Source organism: Emys orbicularis, chromosome 2, assembly GCF_028017835.1.
Source record: "Emys orbicularis isolate rEmyOrb1 chromosome 2, rEmyOrb1.hap1, whole genome shotgun sequence".
NCBI lineage: Eukaryota > Metazoa > Chordata > Testudines > Emydidae > Emys > Emys orbicularis.
Genome location: NC_088684.1, coordinates 273,792,661 through 273,814,162, shown reverse-complemented (window position 1 = coordinate 273,814,162; position 21,502 = coordinate 273,792,661). Strand labels below are relative to the sequence as shown.

The following is a 21,502-nucleotide window of genomic DNA, read 5'->3' as shown; positions in this document are numbered from 1 at the left end:
GGATTATGACCTGACTAGGGGAGGTGTTTCTGTAGCAGATTAACAGCGGGGGTGAAATTGTGCATGTTGGTATGTATAAGGACCGTGTGTGTAAACGGCAGGCAGGAGGGAGTGTTATCAGAAGTAGGGACTGTGAAGGGGTCATATTAGAGAAGGTCAGGATGATATGTTAGGGAGTGTATGGACAAGGGGAATGTAGAATTTATAGGGGATAACAGGAAGTTTAGTACTGTAAGCGCACAAACTGGGGGGAGGGGCAATATCCAGAAGGGTTACAGGGAGACAAATGCTGTGGGGAGGATACATGGGGTGTGGGGAAATGTCTAGGGAGACGAATGCTGTGGGGTGTGGGGGAGGATACAGGGGGTGCGGGGGGCTCAGGGTAGGGGGGGGTCTAGGGAGACGAATGCTGTGGGGGAGGATACAGGGGGTGGGGAAAGGGGGGATGTCTAGGGAGACGAATGCTGTGGGGGAGGATACAGGGGTGTGGGGGGCCTGGGGGAATGTCTAGGGAGACAAATGCTGTGGGGGAGAATACAGGGGGTGGGGGAAAGGGGGACGTCTAGAGAAATGAATGGTGTGGGGGAGGATACAGGGGGTGAGGGACTGGGGGAAGGGGAGGATGTTTAGGGAGACGAATGCTGTGGGGGAGGATACAGGGGGTGGGGAAAGGGGGGATGTCTAGGGAGACGAATGCTGTGGGGGAGGATGCAGGGGTGTGGGGGAAAGGGGAACGTCTAGAGAAATGAATGGTGTGGGTGAGGGACTGGGGGAAGGGGAGGATGTTTAGGGAGACGAATGGTGTGGGGGAGGATACAGGGGTGGGGGAAAGGGGGATGTCTAGGGAAATGAATGATGTGGGGGAGGATACAGGGGGTGGGGGACTGGGAGGATGTGTAGGGAGACGAATGCTGTGGGGTGTGGGGGAGAATACAGGGGATGGGGGGATGTCTAGAGAGACGAATGGTGTGGGGGGGGGCTGGGGGGTTTCTGGAAGGAAGATGCTGGGGGCGGGCGATGCATGTGAGTCGGTGAATGGGATGATCGGGCCCAGGACCGCCGCCCCCCGCCGTACAGCGCCCCCCGCTCGGCCCCTCCTCACCGGCTGAGGCTCAGCAGCCGCCGCGCCGCCAGGTAGCGGCCCCACATGGCTCAGCCCGTCCCCCGGCGCAGGATCCCGACTGAAGCGCCAGGCCGGGCCGCGTCAGAGCCTGTCGCTGCCTGCGGCCTCCGGCGGGGGCGGGGCGGGTCCGAGACTGCCCTGCGCCGGGCCCTCATTGGCGCGGCTGCGCCGGGCCGCCCATGGCTCCGCCTCCCGCCAGCGGAAAGAGACGCCCCCGTCCTGGCCTGCCGGCGGGCGGGCAACTTGGGCCCGAGCCCATCCCTGCGTGTCCGAGCCCAGCACTCCCCGGCTGATCGCAGCCCGTACTGCAGCGACAGCCGCCCCGGGGCGCGGGCTCGGCCTGCCGGGCTCACTCTTGTGTCAGGCTCGAGATCGGGAGGCGCCACGCTTGGCTCCTCTGCGGGGTCAGCCCCGCTCTCCTGGGGCTGGAGGGCAGCCAAGCTCTGCTGTGCTCAGAATAAGTCACCTTGTGGAAAAGACACAACTTGGAAAGGGCTTGGGGGCTGTCTGTTTTAGGAAGTATTGGCAGGTTCGCAAATCCTTGCTCTGTAAATATCAGAAGCCTAACACTAATCATTGCAACAGTCAGCGTTGGGTTAAAGAGACATGAATATTAGGGAGGCCACTCATCCAGTTTGAACCGACCACCCTTTTGGGGAGGCTTGTCCCCCAGCTGATACTGGCAAATCTGGACATGGCTTTGTCCAATATCTGAACGCACATTTTAAGAGTAGGGTGACCAGACAGCAAGTGTGAAAAATTGGGACGGGGTGAGGGGTAATAGGAGCCTATATAATAAAAAGACCCCAAAATTGGGACTGTCCCTATAAAATTGGGACATCTGGTCACCCTATTTTAAGAGTGCGCCACTCAGGCACAGCATCACATGCACTGTGCACATGAGGTCATGGCAGTCAGTGCAGGTGTGCTCTTAAAAATGGTGTCCTTCCTGCTCCCCTTCTGCAGCATGACTTCACATGTTTTTTCTAGAAAGTTGAAAAACGTAATACCTAACTTGAAAGTATTGGTACCATGGGAGAGTAGGCCAGTTAGTTTTGATCTCTAAATGCAAGTTGGCAAATTTCTATTTCCAAGGTGGAAAAGTTCAGAAATTTACAAGATACTCAGAATAGTGGTCCACAACAAAAATGGTTGTGCGGCCTTAAAAGCAATCCTGAAAACCTACTCAGTTTTTTTTAAAAAATAAATTAAAATTAGTTTCACATACCGCACCTGTTACTGATGGCTCCCACATCCTCCTAACTTACGGTTTTACAATCACATCTCCTTAGTTTTTAAATGTTTTTTTTTCTATTTCCTGTTGCATGAAAGACAGACACAAACAACAGGGGAAACTAATCAAGGCCTGCAATTGGATTCATGTGTGCAGATACTTGTACCAAAGCACAGCCCTATAGATACAGTAGTAACATATTTTAAATAGAGACCTGATGGAAGTGTATGTAGACTGGGCAAGTGCATCTCTGATGTCATTTGGTTGACCTCAGTGGAGTTTCACTAGTGATCAGTTTAATGCTGTGTGCCCACTGAAGAATCTAATGCACGTCAATCGTATATTCTTGTTCTGGTCTTTACTGGCAGATAGCTTGATATTTGATTTAGTTTATAAATTTAAATAATACATTTTTAGGTACTAATATGGGGACAGATAGCTCAGTGGTTTGAGCATTGGCCTGCTAACCCCAGTGTTGTGAGTTCAATCCTTGTGGGGGCCACTTAGAGATCTGGGGCAAAATCAGTACTTGGTCCTGCTAGTGAAGGCAGGGGGCTGGACTTGATGACCTTTTGGGGTCCCTTCCAGCTCTATGAGATAGGATATCTCTATTTATTTATTTTTATTTTATTATTATTTTATCTTCATTGTACGGGCTCTAATACATATACCAAAAGAGACCAAGAATCTGGGGAATTAAGTATGTCTCCAAAATTTTCAAACCCGTGTTTCTAAATGTAGGTTCCTAAATTCATATTTAGACACCTAGATATAAGCGGCCGGATTTTCAGAAGTGCTGAGAAACTTGTGAATCCATTTTAAGTCAACAGGAGCAGCAAGTGCTCAGGTCCTTTGAAAATCTGACCATTTTTATCTAGGTATCAGGGCTGCCCAGAGGATTCAGGGGGCCTGGGGCAAAGCAATTTCGGGGGCCCCTTCCATAAAAAAAGTTGCAATACTATAGAATACTATATTCTCGTGGGGGCCCCTGTGGGGCCCGGGGCCTAAAGCAAATTGCCCCACTTGTCTTCCCTCCCCTCCCCCTCCCCCCCCCGGGCGGCCCTGCTAGGTACCAACATTTTAGACACCAAAATTTCGGCTATGGCATTTTCTGAAAGTTTTGAAATCTTATGTGGTCTAGAAATTTCCATTAAAATATTTTACTAAATCAACATATTCTACATCTTTCCGACTCCAAGCACGACAACACAGACAGGTTTTAAAAAAAGACATACTGTCTACCAACAGTTCAGCCACTTTAGTTCCTCCCTCTACACAGCACAGCATCCTCTGATCTTTACTTCCCTTTTCATCACTGTATGGCACAACTCTCCTCTCCCTCTACATTGTGAACCCCCTTTATTCCTTTCATCTTCGTTTCATGATTCAGCTCCCTCATCTGTCTCCTCTCTCTTTTCCTCTACTACAGGGTGCAGCTCCACCAAAACACACTGGAGATATTACTCCCTTATCTCTGTTCACCAGCTACAATATTGCAGCTTATCCTTAGCTTCTTTCTGCCTCTCCCACTTTCCCTCTCAGTTTACGTGTTCTTCACTTGAGTTTTCTGTTATCTTTTGTTTTACTTTTAAATTTAACATCAGGAGCCAAATTCATTCCTGGTGTAACTCTGATGTAGTTAAAGAAGGTTTTGGAAGATGTGCACTAACTAGGGTGACCAGGTGTCCTGATTTTATAGGGGGACATTCCTGATATTCAGGGCTTTATCTTATATAGGGTATTATCTCCCACCCCGGTCCCAATTTTCACACTTGCTATCTGGTCACCCTAGCATTAACTCACCTACCTGCCTTTCCTCCCCTCTCCTTCCTTCCCCCCATTTCACTTCTTTTGTTTCTTATTTGATTTGTTGAATCTTGGTTCAACTTAGATTGTAAGTTCTTGGGGGCAAGGGCTGTTTTTACTGTGTGTGTACAGGACCTAGCTTCTGGGTACTACCACAGTAATAGTAGTAGTAGTAGTAATAACAATAAGTAATATAATACCATAATTACACCAGGAATTAATTAGGTTGCCTCAGAATTTTAAAAATATAATACATTATGTTCTTGAAACAATAAATGTATAAAAAGGGGTGGTTTCTGGAACTCCAAAGAAATGAGTTTATTCTTCATAGTGTTATTAAAATTACATTTTGAAATATTTGCTACTTATTTTCTCACACTAACACCACAATGTTAGCGTTTGACACCAGGGAGCAATTTTTACTTTAAGAACATTATGTTGACCTTCTTCTTTCCTATTTAGTTATGTTACTTATTTTCTAAGGTTTAGTATGAAGCATTTCCCTAATTTGACCATGAACTACCATATCTTATTACATTTTTCTTTGTCGTTGTTCCTTTGTTTGCCTGCTGTAATTTGTGACTGTAATTATGGAAGAGTTTTCTATTGCCATCTTTTATTTTTCATTTGGGGTGCTTTTATTGGTATGAAGGCCCATTGACTGTCTGTATTCATACCAGTGCATTTGGCAAGCAGCATGTATTTGCAAACTCAGACAGTCTGCTAGGGCAGAGTTTCAAAGTGCAGCAGTTTTTTATTCCTAAATGTAGGGATTAGTTACCATTTTTTCCCCTTATAACACCCTTTTAGATAGCTTTAAATCATTTTTCTCTATTGATCTTACCCTTGACTATATCTCATACATTAATATTTTTTCTCTTTCTGAAATGGAACTGAAATTCATGTGGCTATTTTGCTTCATTTCCTAATTGTGCTAGTTTACTCCTGCAAAAGTAACATAAGAGTGAAAATATAGTTTGTTTGTGGATACATATTGTTTAAAATTTCTTTGAAATGGAATGATGAATTTAAGACAAAAAGGAGAATTCAGAGGAATCTCTCCACCAAATTAAAAAAATGTATAATAGGTCTAAAATGAGCATAGTCTTAGTTCTGCACAACATCATATAAAGAATTTTGAGTTGTCATGGCCAAAGTCTACTCTCAGTTAGTTTAATGTGAATTCAGATTAACTGCACTGACTTCAGTGGACTTTTTCATTGATGAAGAGTAAGAGTGGAATTTGGTCCTCAGTGTTTTATTGAGCCTTTATTTAAGAGAAATTATAGATTCATAGATTCCAGGGCCAGAAGGGACTATTGTGGTAATGTAGTTTGACCTCCTGTATAACACTAAAATAATTCCTAAAGCTTACTGGTGACACTAAGCACCCCTGTATTCATACCCTACATGCTATTGTAATAATCTTTGTACAAAATATGCTTTGTGAGGTACCATTTGAAAACTAATAACTCACTGATCATTTATATTGTTGCATGATGTATGTATGTTACATGTATTAAGAGTTATTAATATATTCTGAAATTATGACTGAAGTATATGTAAACCAGGTATGTTGGATAGTTGCTAAACAGATCTATCTGAGAAAAAGGAATATTTATTTGATTATCTGACCAGCCCTGTCATAAACATACAGCTAAGGGTAGCATAAAATCCCTCCTTTATCTGTAAAGGGTTAAGAAGCTCAGATAACCTGGTTGGCACCTGACCAAAAAGACCAATAAGGGGAGAAGATACTTTCAAATCGGTGGGGGAAGGTTTTTGTTTTGTGTTCCTTTGTTCAGTCCAGTCAGCGAGGAATCGGGGCTGGGAAAATACATCTCCTAAAGCCATACCTGAACTAAGCATCTAAGATTACAAATTGTAAGTAATAAGAAGGAAATGCGTTAGATTATCTTTTGTTTTAGCTTTGTGAATTTTCCCTGTGCTAAGAGGGAGGTTTATCCCTGTTTTTGTAACTTAAAATTTTGCCTAGAGGGGAAAGCCTCTGTGTTTTGAATCTGATTACCCTGTAAATTACCTTCCATCCTGATTTTACAGGGGTGCTTCTTTTACTTTTTCTTTATAATAAAGTTCTGTTTTTAAGAATCTGATTGGGGTTTTTAGTGTCCTAAAAACCCAAGGGTCTGGTCTGTGCTCACCTTGGTTACTCTCAAGCCTCCCCAGGAAAGGGGGTGATGGGGCTTGGGGGGGGGGATATTTTGGGGAAACAGGAACTCCAAGTGGTCCTTTTCCTGAATCTTTGTCTAACTCACTTGGTGGTGGCAGCATACCTTCCAAGGACAAGGAAGAATTTGTGCCTTGGGGAAGTTTTTAACCTAAACTGGTAGAAATAAGAATAGGGGGTCTTTCATGCGGGTCCCCACATCTGTACCCCAGAGTTCAGAGTTCATTGAACTTTGGAAGATATAAACAAGGACAGAAACTATTTTTGGCATTCATCTGTACCCCAGAGTTCAGAGTGGGGAGGGAACCCTGACAAGCCCAGTATTTGGGCAAAGACAATGAAGGTCCATATTTACATATCAGCAGAAACAGGACCATCAAGACATCAGGGTGAGGAGATGGCAGGAAACAGAACAATTTGAATTTCAGAAGAAAAAGCATAGGGCTTCCTTCACAACCAGACTCCATGTTGTCTTCCTCACAGCTTGAATAAACTTTGAAGGTTAACCCTCAGAAGAATCCATTAAAAAAGTTTGCTGGTCTATAAAGATCCTCAAGTGATAAGCATTGAATCAATCCATTGCATACAATACTACCGTATTATACAGATGTATAGCGTAAGGCCTTTTCTGAAAGCTAATGAGACATTGGTGATTAACATCACTGTAAAATGTATGTATTAACATGATGTAAGGCATTATGGATTCTCATTGATATTAGGCTGTACAGTCTGCCCATACAGCTATCTACCAGTCTCCTATGTAAATTAAGCATTGTGGAATTAGAACCAATGGAAGCCCCATTTTCATAGAAATAATACAGGGGGGTGGGAAGCCCACAGGAGGGGAAGGACAGCATGAGGTTATCCTGTCATTCATTGAACTTTGGAAGATATAAACAAGGACAGAAGCTATCTTTGGCATTCATCACTAGACAGACACAAGAGGCCAGAGCTCTTGCAAGCTGAGAACAATGGGTCCTTTAACCAAGGGGATAGAGAGACTTGAAATATCTGGAATTGAATATACGTGAGAAGCCTGTGTAAGCAAAGATCTTTCAGTTAGGAAGACAAGGGAAACCAGCCGCTTGTGCTTTCTTTAAAGGTCCTGACTGAAAGTCAACCATGGCTGGGAAGAAGAATGACTGGTGAGAGAAACCATCTTGAACAAAGCCGGTATCTTGTTAGATTGAGTTTTAGATTTTTAGATGTGTGTTTTTACTTGTATTTGCTTGTAACCCTTTCTAACTTTATTCACATAACGTATATTCTGTTGTTAATACATTTGTTTTATTTTACTATAAACCAACTTAGTGCTGTGTTTAAAGAAAAGGGTATATTCAGCCCAGTAAACTTAATAAGCTGTGTTGTGTCTTTGTGTCTTTAGAGGAACAAACAAACCATATTATTTATCTGAATTGTTCAGAAGAGGGCTAGACTTATAGAGCACATGGTTTTGCGGAAATTCAGGAGTGGGAGCATGTTTGTTCACCCTGCAAGTAGTAGTCAAGGCTGTTGGAAGCTGCTGCGGGGCTGTAGACAGGCTGCTGGGGTCAGAGCTGCTGAACCAGGGCTGTTTAGCACACAGATGCTCAGGGTGTGACCTGCATGCTGGTAGACTGGTTGGGAGCGGCCCAGGTTGGGAGCTACAGCAGCAAAGCTTTGTGAGGTGCCCAAGGTTACAGGGTAGGTAGCGTTACCAGAGGTTTTCACTTGTTTGAATCCTGTATAGATTGCAGCACCCTGGATAGAGATACTGACACTCGAGGGTGGGGAGGGGAGTGAGAAACATCATGAACAATTCACCTCTCCCAATTAACATTACAAAAATAGTGATAGCATTAGAATGCTTTAGTTTGTAGGGGACAATAGTTTTAGACCTTGTCTACACTGCTACTTACAGCGCTGAAAAAACACCCCCCTGCATGATGCAAGTTTCAGTGCTGTAAAGGTCAACCAATCAGAGGAGACCAGAAACTGAATATAAGAAGTCAGCTGGCAAGCTAGAGTGTGTGGTGGATGAGAGAGGGAGAGAGAGTGGAGAAGATCGGGAGGAGAGCAGAAGATCAAGAGAAGGCAACCAGACAGTAGCACGGAGTTGAGAGCGGAGATTGAAGGGAAAGATCAGAGCAGAGTTTGACAGAGCAGAAGGAAACCTGGCGATCAGAGGGATTGGCAAAGGAGTGTAAATCTGATTTTTTATTTATTTTAAAGAGACTGCTTCTGTGTGTCTGTCAATAAAGCTGGATGTCTGCTTCTGAATGTGATCTGCCCCACCCCATCCTCTGAGCGGCCGGCCACTGCTCACAGAATGGTAAATGTTAATTGTTCAGTGTTTCTTTAATGCTATGTTGTAGCACTGTTTTAGGCATTGGGTACTTGTATGTTACATTGTAATAAGTCCAAAGCTATTATATTTGAGGCCTTATGCATAGGTATGAAAAGTTCAGTGTGTACCAACTCACAACATTGTATTTGTCTCCTAGTCTGTTTAGTCTTCTGAGTCAATTGAATGTATAATCTTTAAAAGTAATCCAAGTGTGCCTTATTAGCCATGACACATTGTAATTTTTTTCCTTTCCTTGCTTATTTTACCGAATAGTATACATTGCAACCTTTTTCATTTCCGTACTTTCTTTACTAAATATATTGTAATCACCTATTTTTCTTTAAATAAATAAGACTTTGTTTTTGAAGTATTACTGATTGTGTGCCTATTCTTGATCAGAAGGCTGTATCCGTGTCCTTTCAAGGGTTAGCTGGACTAGCCTGCTCCGGGGAGTCCTCTGCAGATCAGAGACAAACCCCCTGGCAATTGCTTAGGGAGGATCATCACTTTTCTCCCCAGTTGGATAGGCAGGCCAGTATTGAGATACCTTAAGTCCAAATAGTGAGGTAACAGTAGTGACATCACCCCTTCCTTTCTGGATTTGCACATCTGAGGGCATGTCTACATTACCAGCGGGGGTCGATTTATTGTGTTTAGTCTAGATGTGATAAATCGACCGTCGAGCGCTCTTCCGTCAACTCCAGTACTCCACTGGAGCGAGAGGCGCAGGCGGAGTCGACGGGGGAGCATCTGCTGTCGACTCACCACAGTGAAGACACCGCGGTAAGTAGATCTAAGTACGTCGACTTCAGCTACGTTATTTACGTAGTTGAAGTTGCATAACTTAGTTCGATACTCCCCGCCCCCCATGTTGGACCATATCAGGGAATTTCTGTATTAGAACCATAAAGTGTATGTGTATAACAAGTCTGAGGCCGAGAGACAAGGGGTAAGATTGAATTCCCCACAGCTTAAACTCCAAGATATTGGTAATAGAATAGGCCTCTTGCTTTCTCATTTGTGTGTGTGTGTCTCTCTCTCTCTGAGAAACATGCAAGGCCAAACTGCTAATTGTGTTAACACATCCTAAGACAGAAAGTCTGTTCTCAAAGAGTGATAAGGCTTTGCAAAAACAACTGTAATTGTTCTTCAAAACAGAACACAGCTTCCCACTCTTGGTAACTTTTAACTTGTTTGCTATGTACGTTAAAGTTTAAGTAGATTTGCAACATTCTGAGAGTTGTTTAGAAGTTAAGAGATAGTGAAGTAATAAGTGATAAATGTATGTTAAAATAGAGGATGTATGTGGATGGATGCTTGATTTAGATAAAGAATGAATGGTTAGGAAGTGCCAGCCTAAGAATTACAACTTCAGTCTCGATTGGCCGAAGAATGCGCAGAGTGGAGATAACTGGATGACCCCCGGAGGGCAAACCGAAATCCACCCAACAATCCCAAGGATGAAAGAATCAAAGAACAAGATAAACACCTGACAGCCGTCATGGAGCCGTCACTGCTGTGCCATTTGTATGATGGACTTATCATTTCAAACATGAGAACAGTGAGTTATTAACACTTCAAATGCAGTAACAGCATGATGAAGCAATTCCCACAGACTGGCATAGGAATAAAATCCTATAAAAACAGACTCTAAAGACTGAAAACTTTGAGTCTGGTTCTGCAACCACCCTCCAGGAGCATCGGATGCGCATCTGACAAGGACTCAGCTCCACCCTCGTGTGCAGGCTACCTGGCCAGTACTCTGCCACGAGCAAGCTCTAGACTGGTAACTATAACCAACTCTGCAGAACTTGTATGAATGAGTGTGTGAATGAATAAGGAATGGTAGTGAAATAATATTGAATTGCATATCCTGATTTCTCACTCTTTCTCTGTATTTACAATAAACCTGGCATTTTGCCTGATCCCTCTTATAAGATCCTGTTGGTATTATTTTATTAGTGTAACACCCAGTGTAGACCAGGCCTGAGTGTCACAATGCCTTTCAGAAAAATATCCATTAATTCTATCATTCCCTAACTTATAAGTGCTTGACCTTGGAACTTGAACATTCTTTCAATATAGGCTTTTGTGTGAGAGATGGTTTTGTTTTATATATATATTCCTCTGAGTACTCTGGATGCTTTACAGTGGTGGTTTAATGCTCAAAACTTTATCTACAGTATCACATTTGCAGGAGAGGAAAGTTGCTCAGTATTTCAGTTTCTCAGAGGTTCACCAGAACTCCATATAGAACTTACTCTGTGCTGCATCCAGGTTGCAGTTTTAAAATGTATTCAAATATTGCACAAAGTAGTATTAACAGCGAAAGTTGAAGGACTGCAAATGTCCCAGACAATACAGAGCAGAAATGATTTAGAAAACTGACAGCATTTTATTGCACAGGCTACAGTTATCCTGCTCATGAAATGAACTATTGGGAGACAGGGTATGCCTTTGATTTCTTGTAACACTAGTTGGCATTTTGCCTGGAGGAATTACCTTCCTTTGTTGTTCGCTTAAGTCACTCAGAAATATTTCTGACATACCTCTTCATTCATCCTGTTTTATTTTGGTTATATCCTCCACCTTAGCTCTGCATTAGTATTTATTTGCTTTGAGAAGATAGTATTACTATTATCCAGTTCTTGCCAATAGAAGAGAAAACTGCTTTAGCCTCAATACTAATAAACTACTTTGTTACCATTCTAATCTTTTTGCCAGCTGATGTCAGCAGCAACAAGGACCAGGTTCTATATCTAGGGTTCCACTTAACAATATAGAACAGAACCAGCTCAAGCCCCCACCCAGAAATCTAGAAAAACTAAATACCACCCCGGGCACATCTAAGAGGTAATACTTCCTCACTGGCAAGCACCGAGTCTGGGTATAACAAAAGAAAAATTTTATTAAAAGAGAAAGGGATCCCTGCATTAATTTGGGAAAACACCTCAACAGTGATTCAAAAGGATGCAAACCATAAGTAAACACCCACCCCACAGTATCTTGGGGAGTGTCCTTTGCTTCAGTTTCCCACCTTCTGGTGTGAAAGTCCAACAAACGAATGTTCCTTTAACACACCACTCTCCTTTCCCTCTGCTGTACTCCACTCACTGTTGGTTGCCCAAAGTCAATGAAGTCCCATAATTTAGGTGTGCATTCCCATGGGTTCACGTCCTACCCCTGAAAGGGGTGTGTCATAACTATAAAGGGAAGGGTAACAGCTCTCCTGTATACCGTACTAAAATCCCTCCTGGTCAGAGACTCCAAAATCCTTTTACCTGTAAAGGGTTAAGAAGCTCGGGTAACCTGGCTGACACCTGACCCAAAGGACCAATAAGGGGACAAGATACTTTCAAATCTTGGGGGGGGGGGGAAGGCTTTTGTGTGTGCTCTTTGTTTGAAGGGGTTGTTCGCTCTTGGGACTGAGAGGGACCAGACATCAATCCAGGTTCTCCCCATCTTTCTAAACAAGTCTCTCTTATTTCAAAATTGTAAGTAAAAGCCAGGCAAGGCGTCTTAGATTTACTTTGTTTTCTCAACTTGTAAATGTACCTTTTACTAGAGTGTTTATCTTTGTTTGCTATACTTTGAACCTAAGACAGAGGGGGGTCCTTTGAGCTCTTTAAGTTTGATTACCCTGTAAAGTTATTTTCCATACTGATTTTACAGAGATGATTTTTACCTTTTTCTTTAATTAAAAGCCTTCTTTTTAAGAACCTGATTGATTTCTCCTTGTTTTAAGATCCAAGGGGGTTTGGATCTGTTTTCACCAGGAGTTGGTGAAAGGAAGGAGGGGGGAAGGGTCAATTTCTCCTTGTTTTAAGATCCAAGGGGGTTTGGATCTGTATTCACCAGGAGTTGGTGAAAGGAAGGAGGGGGGAAGGGTCAATTTCTCCTTGTTTAAGATCCAAGGAGTTTGGATCTGTATTCACCAGGGAATTGGTGAAAAGTTTCTAAAAGCTTCCCAGGGTAGGGAATGGTGGCAGCGGACCAGAACTAAGCTGGTAGTTAAGCTTAGAAGTCCTCATGCAGGCCCCTACATTTGTACCCTAAAGTTCAAAGTGGGGATACAGCCTTGACAGGGTGTGTGTTGAAGAATGCCTCTGCCTCTTGCTACGATGCCGTGTTCTCAGGTTCCACCACTTAGCCCAGTTATTAGTGATTTCAGCTCTTAGTGAGTTCACTGGGTAGTGGGGAACCTCACTGCTGCTGCATCCTCTGTGTTGTCTGTCACTGCAACACTATCCCCACATCAGGTATAAGGTTCAGCTCTAGACCTGCTCATCAGTAAGATTTTGTCAGGGATATTTTTAGTAAAAGTCACGGACATGTCACAGGCAATAAAGAAAAAATCATGGAAGCCGTGACTTGTCCATCACTTTTACTAAAAATATCTGTGACAATATGGGGATCTGCAGGTCCCCACCCTGCCTGCAGTGGGGCAACTGCACGGAGGGTGGGAGCTCCAGGGGCTCCAACCACGGGTTGGGTGTCAGAGCTCCAGGGTCCCCCACTGCCCACGGCTGGGAACTGCAGGGCTCCCGCCGCCTGCAGCAGCTGGAAGCTGAGGGATACCCCTGCCGCCTACAGCTCTGGGGGCCCGCAGTGGCTGGGAGAATGGGGGTGCCCCTGTTGCCCGCGGTAGCCAAGAGCTGCAGGGTGCCCCCACCGCCCACGGTGGCCAGGAGCTGTGAGGTGCCTCCACTGCCCATGGCAGCTGGGAGCTGCAGGGTTCCCTGCAGCCCACGGTGGCTGGGAGCTGGGGGGTTCTGGCAGCGGGGGTACCCCGCATCTCCCGGCCACCACAAGCTGAAGTTACAGAGGTCTCTGGAAGTCACGGATTCTGTGACTTCTGCAACTTCCAGACTAAATCGTAGCCTTACTCATCAGCAATGGCAGCTCTAGTAATTACTCAGGAGAACCATAGACGCTAAACTGAGTCTGATCAGGAGGAGGAGGGTGAACTGGTAACTAGAAGTCTTTAAACAGAGCCCACACCGGGTCAGAATACCTGTCCCTACTCCCTCTGACTTCAGCTTGGATTTGGCATCACTAGCGCCCCCTGCTTAGTGAGTGAGGTTAAGTTAGGGTGACACCCTCCGTTAAATCACGTTAAGTACAGTTCTACTGTCCTTTAGTCATGCAATAAGAATAACATTTTATTACCCTGAGTTAAAGATTAAAGTTCATTTCAACCCAAAACAGACAAAATTGATCACTGGAAAAGTAGGTCTGCTGATCACGTTGGCAAAGTAGTTATGGCTATGCAAATACCATCTGCCCTTAAGGTCTTTTCCGCAGTTCATTAATAAATAGCCGGGGAAAGCTAATTCAGACCCTGGTTTATACCACCATTTCAAAAACTGTAGAATCTTCAGGACTGGAAAAGGGATTAACAAGTGGAGAATGTTATCATGTGCTGTGTTCTTGATATTGCTCAGTGATCCCCATCTTATTAAACATATTTTTGCCTTTTTTGCATTTCATTTTGTTTTCTTTCCAACCTTTCTAAGTCAGTTTAATGGGACTAATTGTGCTGGGATGAAACAAGCATCATGTACATAAATGCTGTGCAAACAGTTCTCACACTACTCTGACAAAGTACCTCAATCCTTATATTCCAGAGCTCTTAAAAAGAATGTCTACTCAGCCTTCAGGAGTGTACATGTCATCTACACAGCTGCACATTGGGCAGGTCTGCACTGAGAAATGGACAGAATGCTGCACAACGTGGAGGTGGGAAAAATAATGTCTGCATCCGGGGGTTGTGGAGCTTATATAGAGTTGAAGAGTTCATGTAAATGAGCTCACTGCCTCTCCAGAACAGAGGGCTGGATCCAGTAGGGCTACAGTACCAATCTAAGGGAAGAGGATGGAACATATGGTTGAATGTGGGGTTTTTTATTACAAAAGAGAAACAACATACAGTAAAAGCTTTGGTATCCGGCATGCTGGGGAAACAGGAGATGCTGGTAAGTAAAAAATTCCAGTTAACTAAGAGGGAGGGAGTTTGGGTGTGGGAGGGGACTCAGGGCTAGGTGTTGGGGCACGGGAGGGGGTGCAGGGTGCCGGATCTGGGCAGCGCTCACCTCGGGCGGCTCCCCGCAAGCGACGACATGCCCCTGCTGCTCCTAGGCAGAGGCGCGGTTAGGCCAATGGGAGCTGCAGAGCCAGCGCTCGTGGCGGGGGCAGCACACAGAGTTGCCTAGCCACGCCTCTGCCTAGGAGCAGCAGGGACATGTCACCACTTGTGGGGTGCCACCTGAGATGAGCGCCACCCAGATCTGGCACCCCACACCCTTTCTCGTGCCCCAACTCCTTGCCCCAAACCCCCTCCCAAACCCAAACTCCCTCCCAGAGCCCGTGTCCCACACCCTCTCCCGCACCCCAACCTCCAGCCCCACACCCCCTCCCACACTCTGAACCCCTTGTGGCTGTTCCTCTGCCTAGGAGCAGCAGGGACATGTTGCTGCTCGCGGGGAGCTTCCCGAGGTGAGCGCTGCACTGAGCCGGCACCCCGCATCCCTTCCCATGCCCCTGCCCTGAGCCCCCTCCCACACCCAAACTCCCTCCCAGAGCCCATGTCCCGCACCCCCTCCCGCACCCCAACCCCAAGCTCTGCACTCTGAACCCCTCCATTCCTTCTTCTCTGTGGCCATTCCTCCGCCTAGGAGCAGCAGGGACATGTCGCTGCTTCTGGAGAGCCACACAGAGCCAGGTAGGGAGCCTGCTGGCCCCGCGCCAACCAGACTATAAACCAGACTTTCAATAAAGATCAGAAATGCTGATTTAAAGAGCTTTCTGGTTGGTAAAGTGCCGGATAATACAGCTTTTACTGTATTTTGAATAGAGGCAGGACCTTGCAAGCCCCTGCAGTTGTCCTGATTAGACTTGAGGTCCTCATCCACACATACTGATGTTGGAGGGGGCTTCTGGTCCCCAGATGCCAGATGTAGTAGGGCTTTCACATATACTCATCAAAGTTCAGGCTCACTCCCCCTTTTGGGGGAAGAAATCTTCAGTTCAGTGGATTTCTTGCATCTCTCTGTCTGAGCTCCCTTATGCTCCTCTCCTGATAATTTGGCTGGCACAGGTAAGCATGTAAAGTCAAAGTTGGCTTATGTGTCTATACCCCAGGGGATATGTCCTGTAGTAGCTAGAAAGTCAAATTTCCACTAGTCCTGGACCTTCTTTGTGTGGACACAATACATGCTTTCTGATATGCACAAATGGAGATATTTTGATAAACTCAAGTAGCAATTAGAGTGAATATACCTTGTTTTCATTTATAACCTAATTTGGGATTCAAACTCTAGTTTTCAGACACGAAGAGCTAAATGTCTAGAAAAAAATGTACAATTTATATAAAGTTATATCATCCAGAAAATTCACCTATTTACCCATTGCTTAAAAAAAAAGCAAAACAATTATATATATTTCAGTGACTCATAGAAATTGTTTAAAAAGCAGCACTAAACACACTTTGATTTACACTTCATTACTACAAAACAATTGTGAAGCAGAAACCCTGTTCATTCCACTGTTAACATCTGAATGCTACTGCACAATTGTCCAGCTCATAATCATATTCAGACAGAGAATATGATTGCAAGACTGGTTAAATATTTGCATTTTGTGCCATCATCTCGTTTCATCAAAGTAAAAAGAAATGCAGGTCATCTGTCTTGATGATACAAGTAAAAACATCAGTGATGCTGAAGGCAGTGCATGAATTTTCATTGCTGGATAACCTGTTCTCAGTTAATCATTAAATACTATAGGCCAAAAACTTTTGCACTATTTTACATCTTGCGCAGTCCCTCAAAGTAAATGTGATTGCATGAAGTGAATTTCAGTGCAGATTTGCCTCATAGCCTTGCTACTTCCAGATCTTACCAATCATTAGCCTGAATGATCACTGGCTTGAAGGGAAGGGGCACAAGCACTTTTAATATCACTGTGCACTGATAGAAATGAAAGGATCAAATATGCAATATTTCATGCAAAGATCAGACCTTGTTAAAGACAATGACGTCTTATGCACTTTTGCAAGGACATTCCACAGCTGTATCAGTGACTTTTAGCTATTTGTTAATGGCACATTTATCTGAGAAAGGATTTCAGAACTGAGCCAAAATTTTTAGCCTACAAATGTTTAGCCCAGTTTTCAAGATGTGTAGGTCTTAAGCCCTTGAATAATCCATTTGAGTCTTCAAATAGGTAATGTGACCTGATCTTCATAATGATCATAGGCTGTGTCAGATGTAAAATATTATCCAAAGTGAATGAAATGAGATGGATTGAAATTTTGAAAGAATGTCTCCAGAATGTCTGGACATATTTGTTTCATCTTCAACATGTAACGCAAATGAAGAGCACATTATGATATACTCCACATAGAATATAGTTCATTATGTTCAGCAACATGTCTTTTCCATCTTATATTAAAGCAAAATATTCTTTTTCATCTTTGTTCCTAATGAAGACCTGCCACCTCTCTGCTTAATAATTTAAGACAAACTACCATAGAAATTTCCTGTTGGACGGTTGCCTGCACACGAAAAAGAATCGAGTTATTATTTCTGATAGTTCTTGTAGTTATTAAAACAGGATTGGACGTCATGATTCCAGGAATCTGTTTGTAGGTTTGCTACCGACTTCTAGAGTGAAATCATGGTCCTAGTGAAGTCAATGGCAAAACTCCATTTCCATGGAGCCAGGATTTTATCCATAATTTCTGTAATTCCAAAAGGTTTTAAAACCATTAAGCCTCACAAAACTCTCATAGAGTAAGATTGATATTATTACTTCCATTTTACAGATAGGAAAACTGAAGCACAGTGACTTGGCCAATGTCACACAGTGAGTCAATGACAGAGCTAGAAATAGAACCCAGGATTCTGGACTTAGTGGCTCCTGGTCTAATTACTAAACAAGATTATTTTTCTTAGTGGAATCTCTTAGCCACTCTGGGCCAGATCCTGCCCTGATATATGTGGCTGCAACTCCCACTGAAGTCACTGTAGAGTTTGGCCATGTGAGCCTCCACCTGTAAAGAAATTCTTAATATTTTTAACAAAACACAAAGCTACTTGAAATTCAGAGATGTTCTTTTCTGAAGCCTCCATTATGAACTTGGAAACTTGAAATCTTTGCATAAATGGATTTTTTAGAGTGAATTGCATCTGATTTTGAGCAAAGATTGCTTCTTGGCAAAAATGTGCTCAGCTGTGTGGTTCGGCAAGCTTTGCCTTTTTACTGGAAATTTTGTGTAAAACAAGGTTTTGTGGTTTTGCAAGCTCACCCAGTAGTGAAAACTGCTACCAAAGTCAAAGCCTTTGGATTCCTCGTGTGACCCAGGGTTCTTCAGCCCAAAACTCTTGGTAACTTTACTCTGTGCGAGGTAGTGTCAGGAAATAAATCAATGGAGACACGGCCATCCGACCGATAGATGGCTGGCACAAACAGGACAACACAAGAGTGCTTTCTCTTAAACCTATACTTAGTCTCAAGCACGTACACATGTCTCCAACCGGTTAGTAAAACACCCCAACCCTCAATAATTACCAGAGCTGGGTGTGGCTCTCGAACGGCACAGCAGCAGTCAATGGCCAATCTTCGGTCTGCCAATGGGGAGCCCACCATGTGTCCTGAAGGAGAGTCCCTGAAGAGTCCAACTACTCCACATTTTTCTTTCCTTATTTATTCATTAGTATTACAATAACACGTCAGTCAAAGAAAACTTGTTAAGCAAGCAATTTCAAAGGTTAAGCAAGAGGTTTCCCTCTGATCATCAATTAGCCAGATGTGGCTTTTTCAGAGTTCGCATGCCTTGAGGCCCTGACAAACACATCCCTGAGGGCACATATAGATAAGCTTCCTGTTTTTTTTAAATGCATACCTCAGCAATTTCAGCAGAGATCTCATCAAGAAGGACGTGGGGTCAAGCTGCCCTTTTGTGGTCACCCAAACCTCCTCCCCTCCTGACACGGTCATGCTAAGGCTGCTGCATAGGCCCACTTATGACCTGCTGGCAAGGCTATTTTCAGCAATAAGCAGCAGTGGTTTGGGCACTTTACTCGTCTGCCAAGATCTCCCCGTACGCTCACACTGCCTATCATTACCATTTCTAAAGAGACAAGACCTACATTAAATAGTAGGAAGAAAGGTTCCTTGATAATTGTCACCAAAACTGTAGAGAAAAAAATGTAAAGAGAATTCTTCTGACAGACTTTATATCTTCAGTTTCTGGCAATACGTAAAAAAAACACACACACCCCCCCTGTTTTTTTGCAGTTAAGTTCATATCTAAGTTTATGGGAAATCTGTATCTGTCTGACACTTACTTTTTTTGGCTGTTCAAGGGACATGTCTTTCAAATTTTAAGGAGTCCAAAACCCTAAAATATCCTTATGAAATTGACTGGTTTAGCATAATGTAAAAAAGTATGGGCCCAGTTGTGCAAGATTCGGAGTGTCTTTATCTCCCTTTGATTTAAATGGAAGTAGGTGGCATTTAGCATCACATTGTATCAAGGACTAAGCTGCATAAATATACAAACATAAAACCAGAAAAGCTTCTAAAATCACGAGTCCCATTGTATGTACATTCAGTGGTTGTGGCTCTATGACAGGGGTGGTCAAACTTACTGACCCTCCAAGCCACATACACCTATCTTCAGAAATTTAAGAGCTGGGGCGTGTCTGCCAGGGCTTGGGGCTTCCACCCCGCAGGAGGCACTTGCCGGGACATGGGGCTTCCACCCCGCGGGAGACGTCTGCCAAGGCTTGGGGCTTCCGCCTCACTCCTGCTGAAGCCCTGAGCCCCAGCAGGTCTGCCCCGCAGGGCAGAAGCCCCGAGACCCCACGATCTGCTAGCAGAAGCCCCTACCTCACCACCCCACTGTAAGGCAGAGGTCCTGAGCTCCCCCCAGCCCAGTCTGGTAGGTGGAGAATGTGGAATGGTGTGGGGTGCTCCACGAGCCACACTTTAACAGTAAAAAAGCTGCATGTGGTTTGTGAGCCACAGTTTGGCCACCCCTGCTCTATGAGGAATGAGGATGAAAGAGAAATTGAATGACTCTTTCATAGGAAGCTTGTCTCTATGGATGTTGGAAGCTTGAAGGCTCAGGTTGGATCCATGGCTTAGGGTCAAGAATATATACATATTGTTCACCCATTCCCCTTTCAGTGCATTTTATTCTCCTTGTGTAGCTAGCAAGGTCCCAAAGATGCATACTAATTCTTGTGGGGCAGATGTTAGTATATAGGTCTGTTTGTTAGCCGGGGATAGTATTTTGGGTTTGACTTTTTGATACTCTTATGTGCTTGCTTCACAGTGTGTAAACAAGGGAAAAAGACAATGTGATGTTGCTTCTGCCTAGTCAGCTGGATTTGTTAGTAGAATGGGAACAGATAAGAGCAGTTAAAGTGTTACTGAGAGCACACTTTAAGATCGCCTCAACCCCTATCTCAAGGCAAAGTCAAGCAACCAGTTGGGAGGAGCAAAGGGGCTTTGGGGGAGGTATAAAACACTAAAAGACCAAGCAGCACAACTTCACTCCTTACCCCACCCATGGGGTACAAAAGGGGTGGGAGGAAGACCCCAGACCCAAAATGGAACATGACCCTAAGTTGTAAGGGGTGGGACTGTAAGCATGCATTGCAGGAGTATTTGGGCCTGCTAAGAAGGAGGAGGTGGGAATAGGGTAAATGGAAAATGGGGAATGGGAAATAGGCAAGGCTCTGCGGCGTCAGAGCTGGGAAGGGGGAGATGGGGTAAATGCTCTGTGGTGTCAGAGCTGGGAACGGAACACTGGGAAACAGTCTCTGCTGGTGTGTAGAGCTATGGATATGCTCAGGGCCGTCCCTACCCATACGCAAAGTACGCAGCTGCGTAGGGCACCAGGAAATTTTACGCAGCTGCGTGCTGCTCCAGCCCTTGCCCTGCCGCTTCCCCATGGCCCCCGCCCTTGCTTTGCCCCAGCCCCACCTCTCCCACCCCTGCTCCGCCCCAGCCCTGCCCCCACTCTACCCTTTCCCCAAATCCCCCACCCTGCTCTGTGGCCCCCGTCCCTTCCCCGCCCCAGCTCTGCCTCCTCCCGCCCCTGCTCCGCCCCAGTCCTGCCCCCACTCCCCTGAGGACTGCATCAGGGCCAGGCCTGCACTCACAGGCAGCGGGAAGTGCAGTGACCCGGCCCCAGCCGTGCCACTGTTGAGTGTGGGGGGGCTGCGTAGGGCCCCAGAATAGCTAGGGACGGCCCTGGATATGCTTGTTTGGAACTAACCCCAATAAACATCGCATTGTCTGCACTTCAGACTTCTGGTCTTTTGCTGCTTGCTGTCTGCATGACGAGGACCAGGGAAGTGAGAGGGTGAAGGGAAAGCCTTCTAACAGCAGAATACCATTTTCCATCTCATCCCATAACATGGATACATTACACAAAAATCAGAGCTAGGTAACATGCAAGTAACAGAAGAATGTCCCTGCAGCAACAGCTGAGCATAAAAATGAACATGATAATAACTTTGGCTTATTCAGCTGTTAAACATAGCATTAGCTGGAGGGTGCATCTGCATTTAGACTAAACAATCACTAGCCTTGGCAAAAGGTCCCAAAGTGCAGTTATTGGCTAAAACCATTGCCTTCTTTCAGTCCTCCTTCTATTATTGCTATAAGCTATAAGTTATGGTAATTCAAGCATATGTGGTGGTAATTCAAGCAAAATTCTAAATGAATTAGAAAAGCTTTACAACAAACTGAGTAATATTGTATATTCTAAATGACAAAATAACTTACAAATACTAGAAATCTGTTTAATAT

At 44.5% G+C, this 21,502-nt stretch overlaps 1 protein-coding gene across 1 annotated transcript in view; it reads right to left on the bottom strand.

Annotated features, from left to right (window-relative positions):
• The window catches only part of PITRM1 (pitrilysin metallopeptidase 1), a 48,311-nt gene extending 47,134 nt beyond the window's left edge, over positions 1-1,177 (bottom strand). The window contains exon 1 of the mRNA XM_065400207.1: positions 1,103-1,177. Coding sequence (XP_065256279.1) covers positions 1,103-1,149 — 47 coding nt within the window. The 5' untranslated portion in view covers positions 1,150-1,177. The remainder of the gene's footprint in view (positions 1-1,102) is intronic.
• Positions 1,178-21,502: the final 20,325 nt, after the last annotated feature.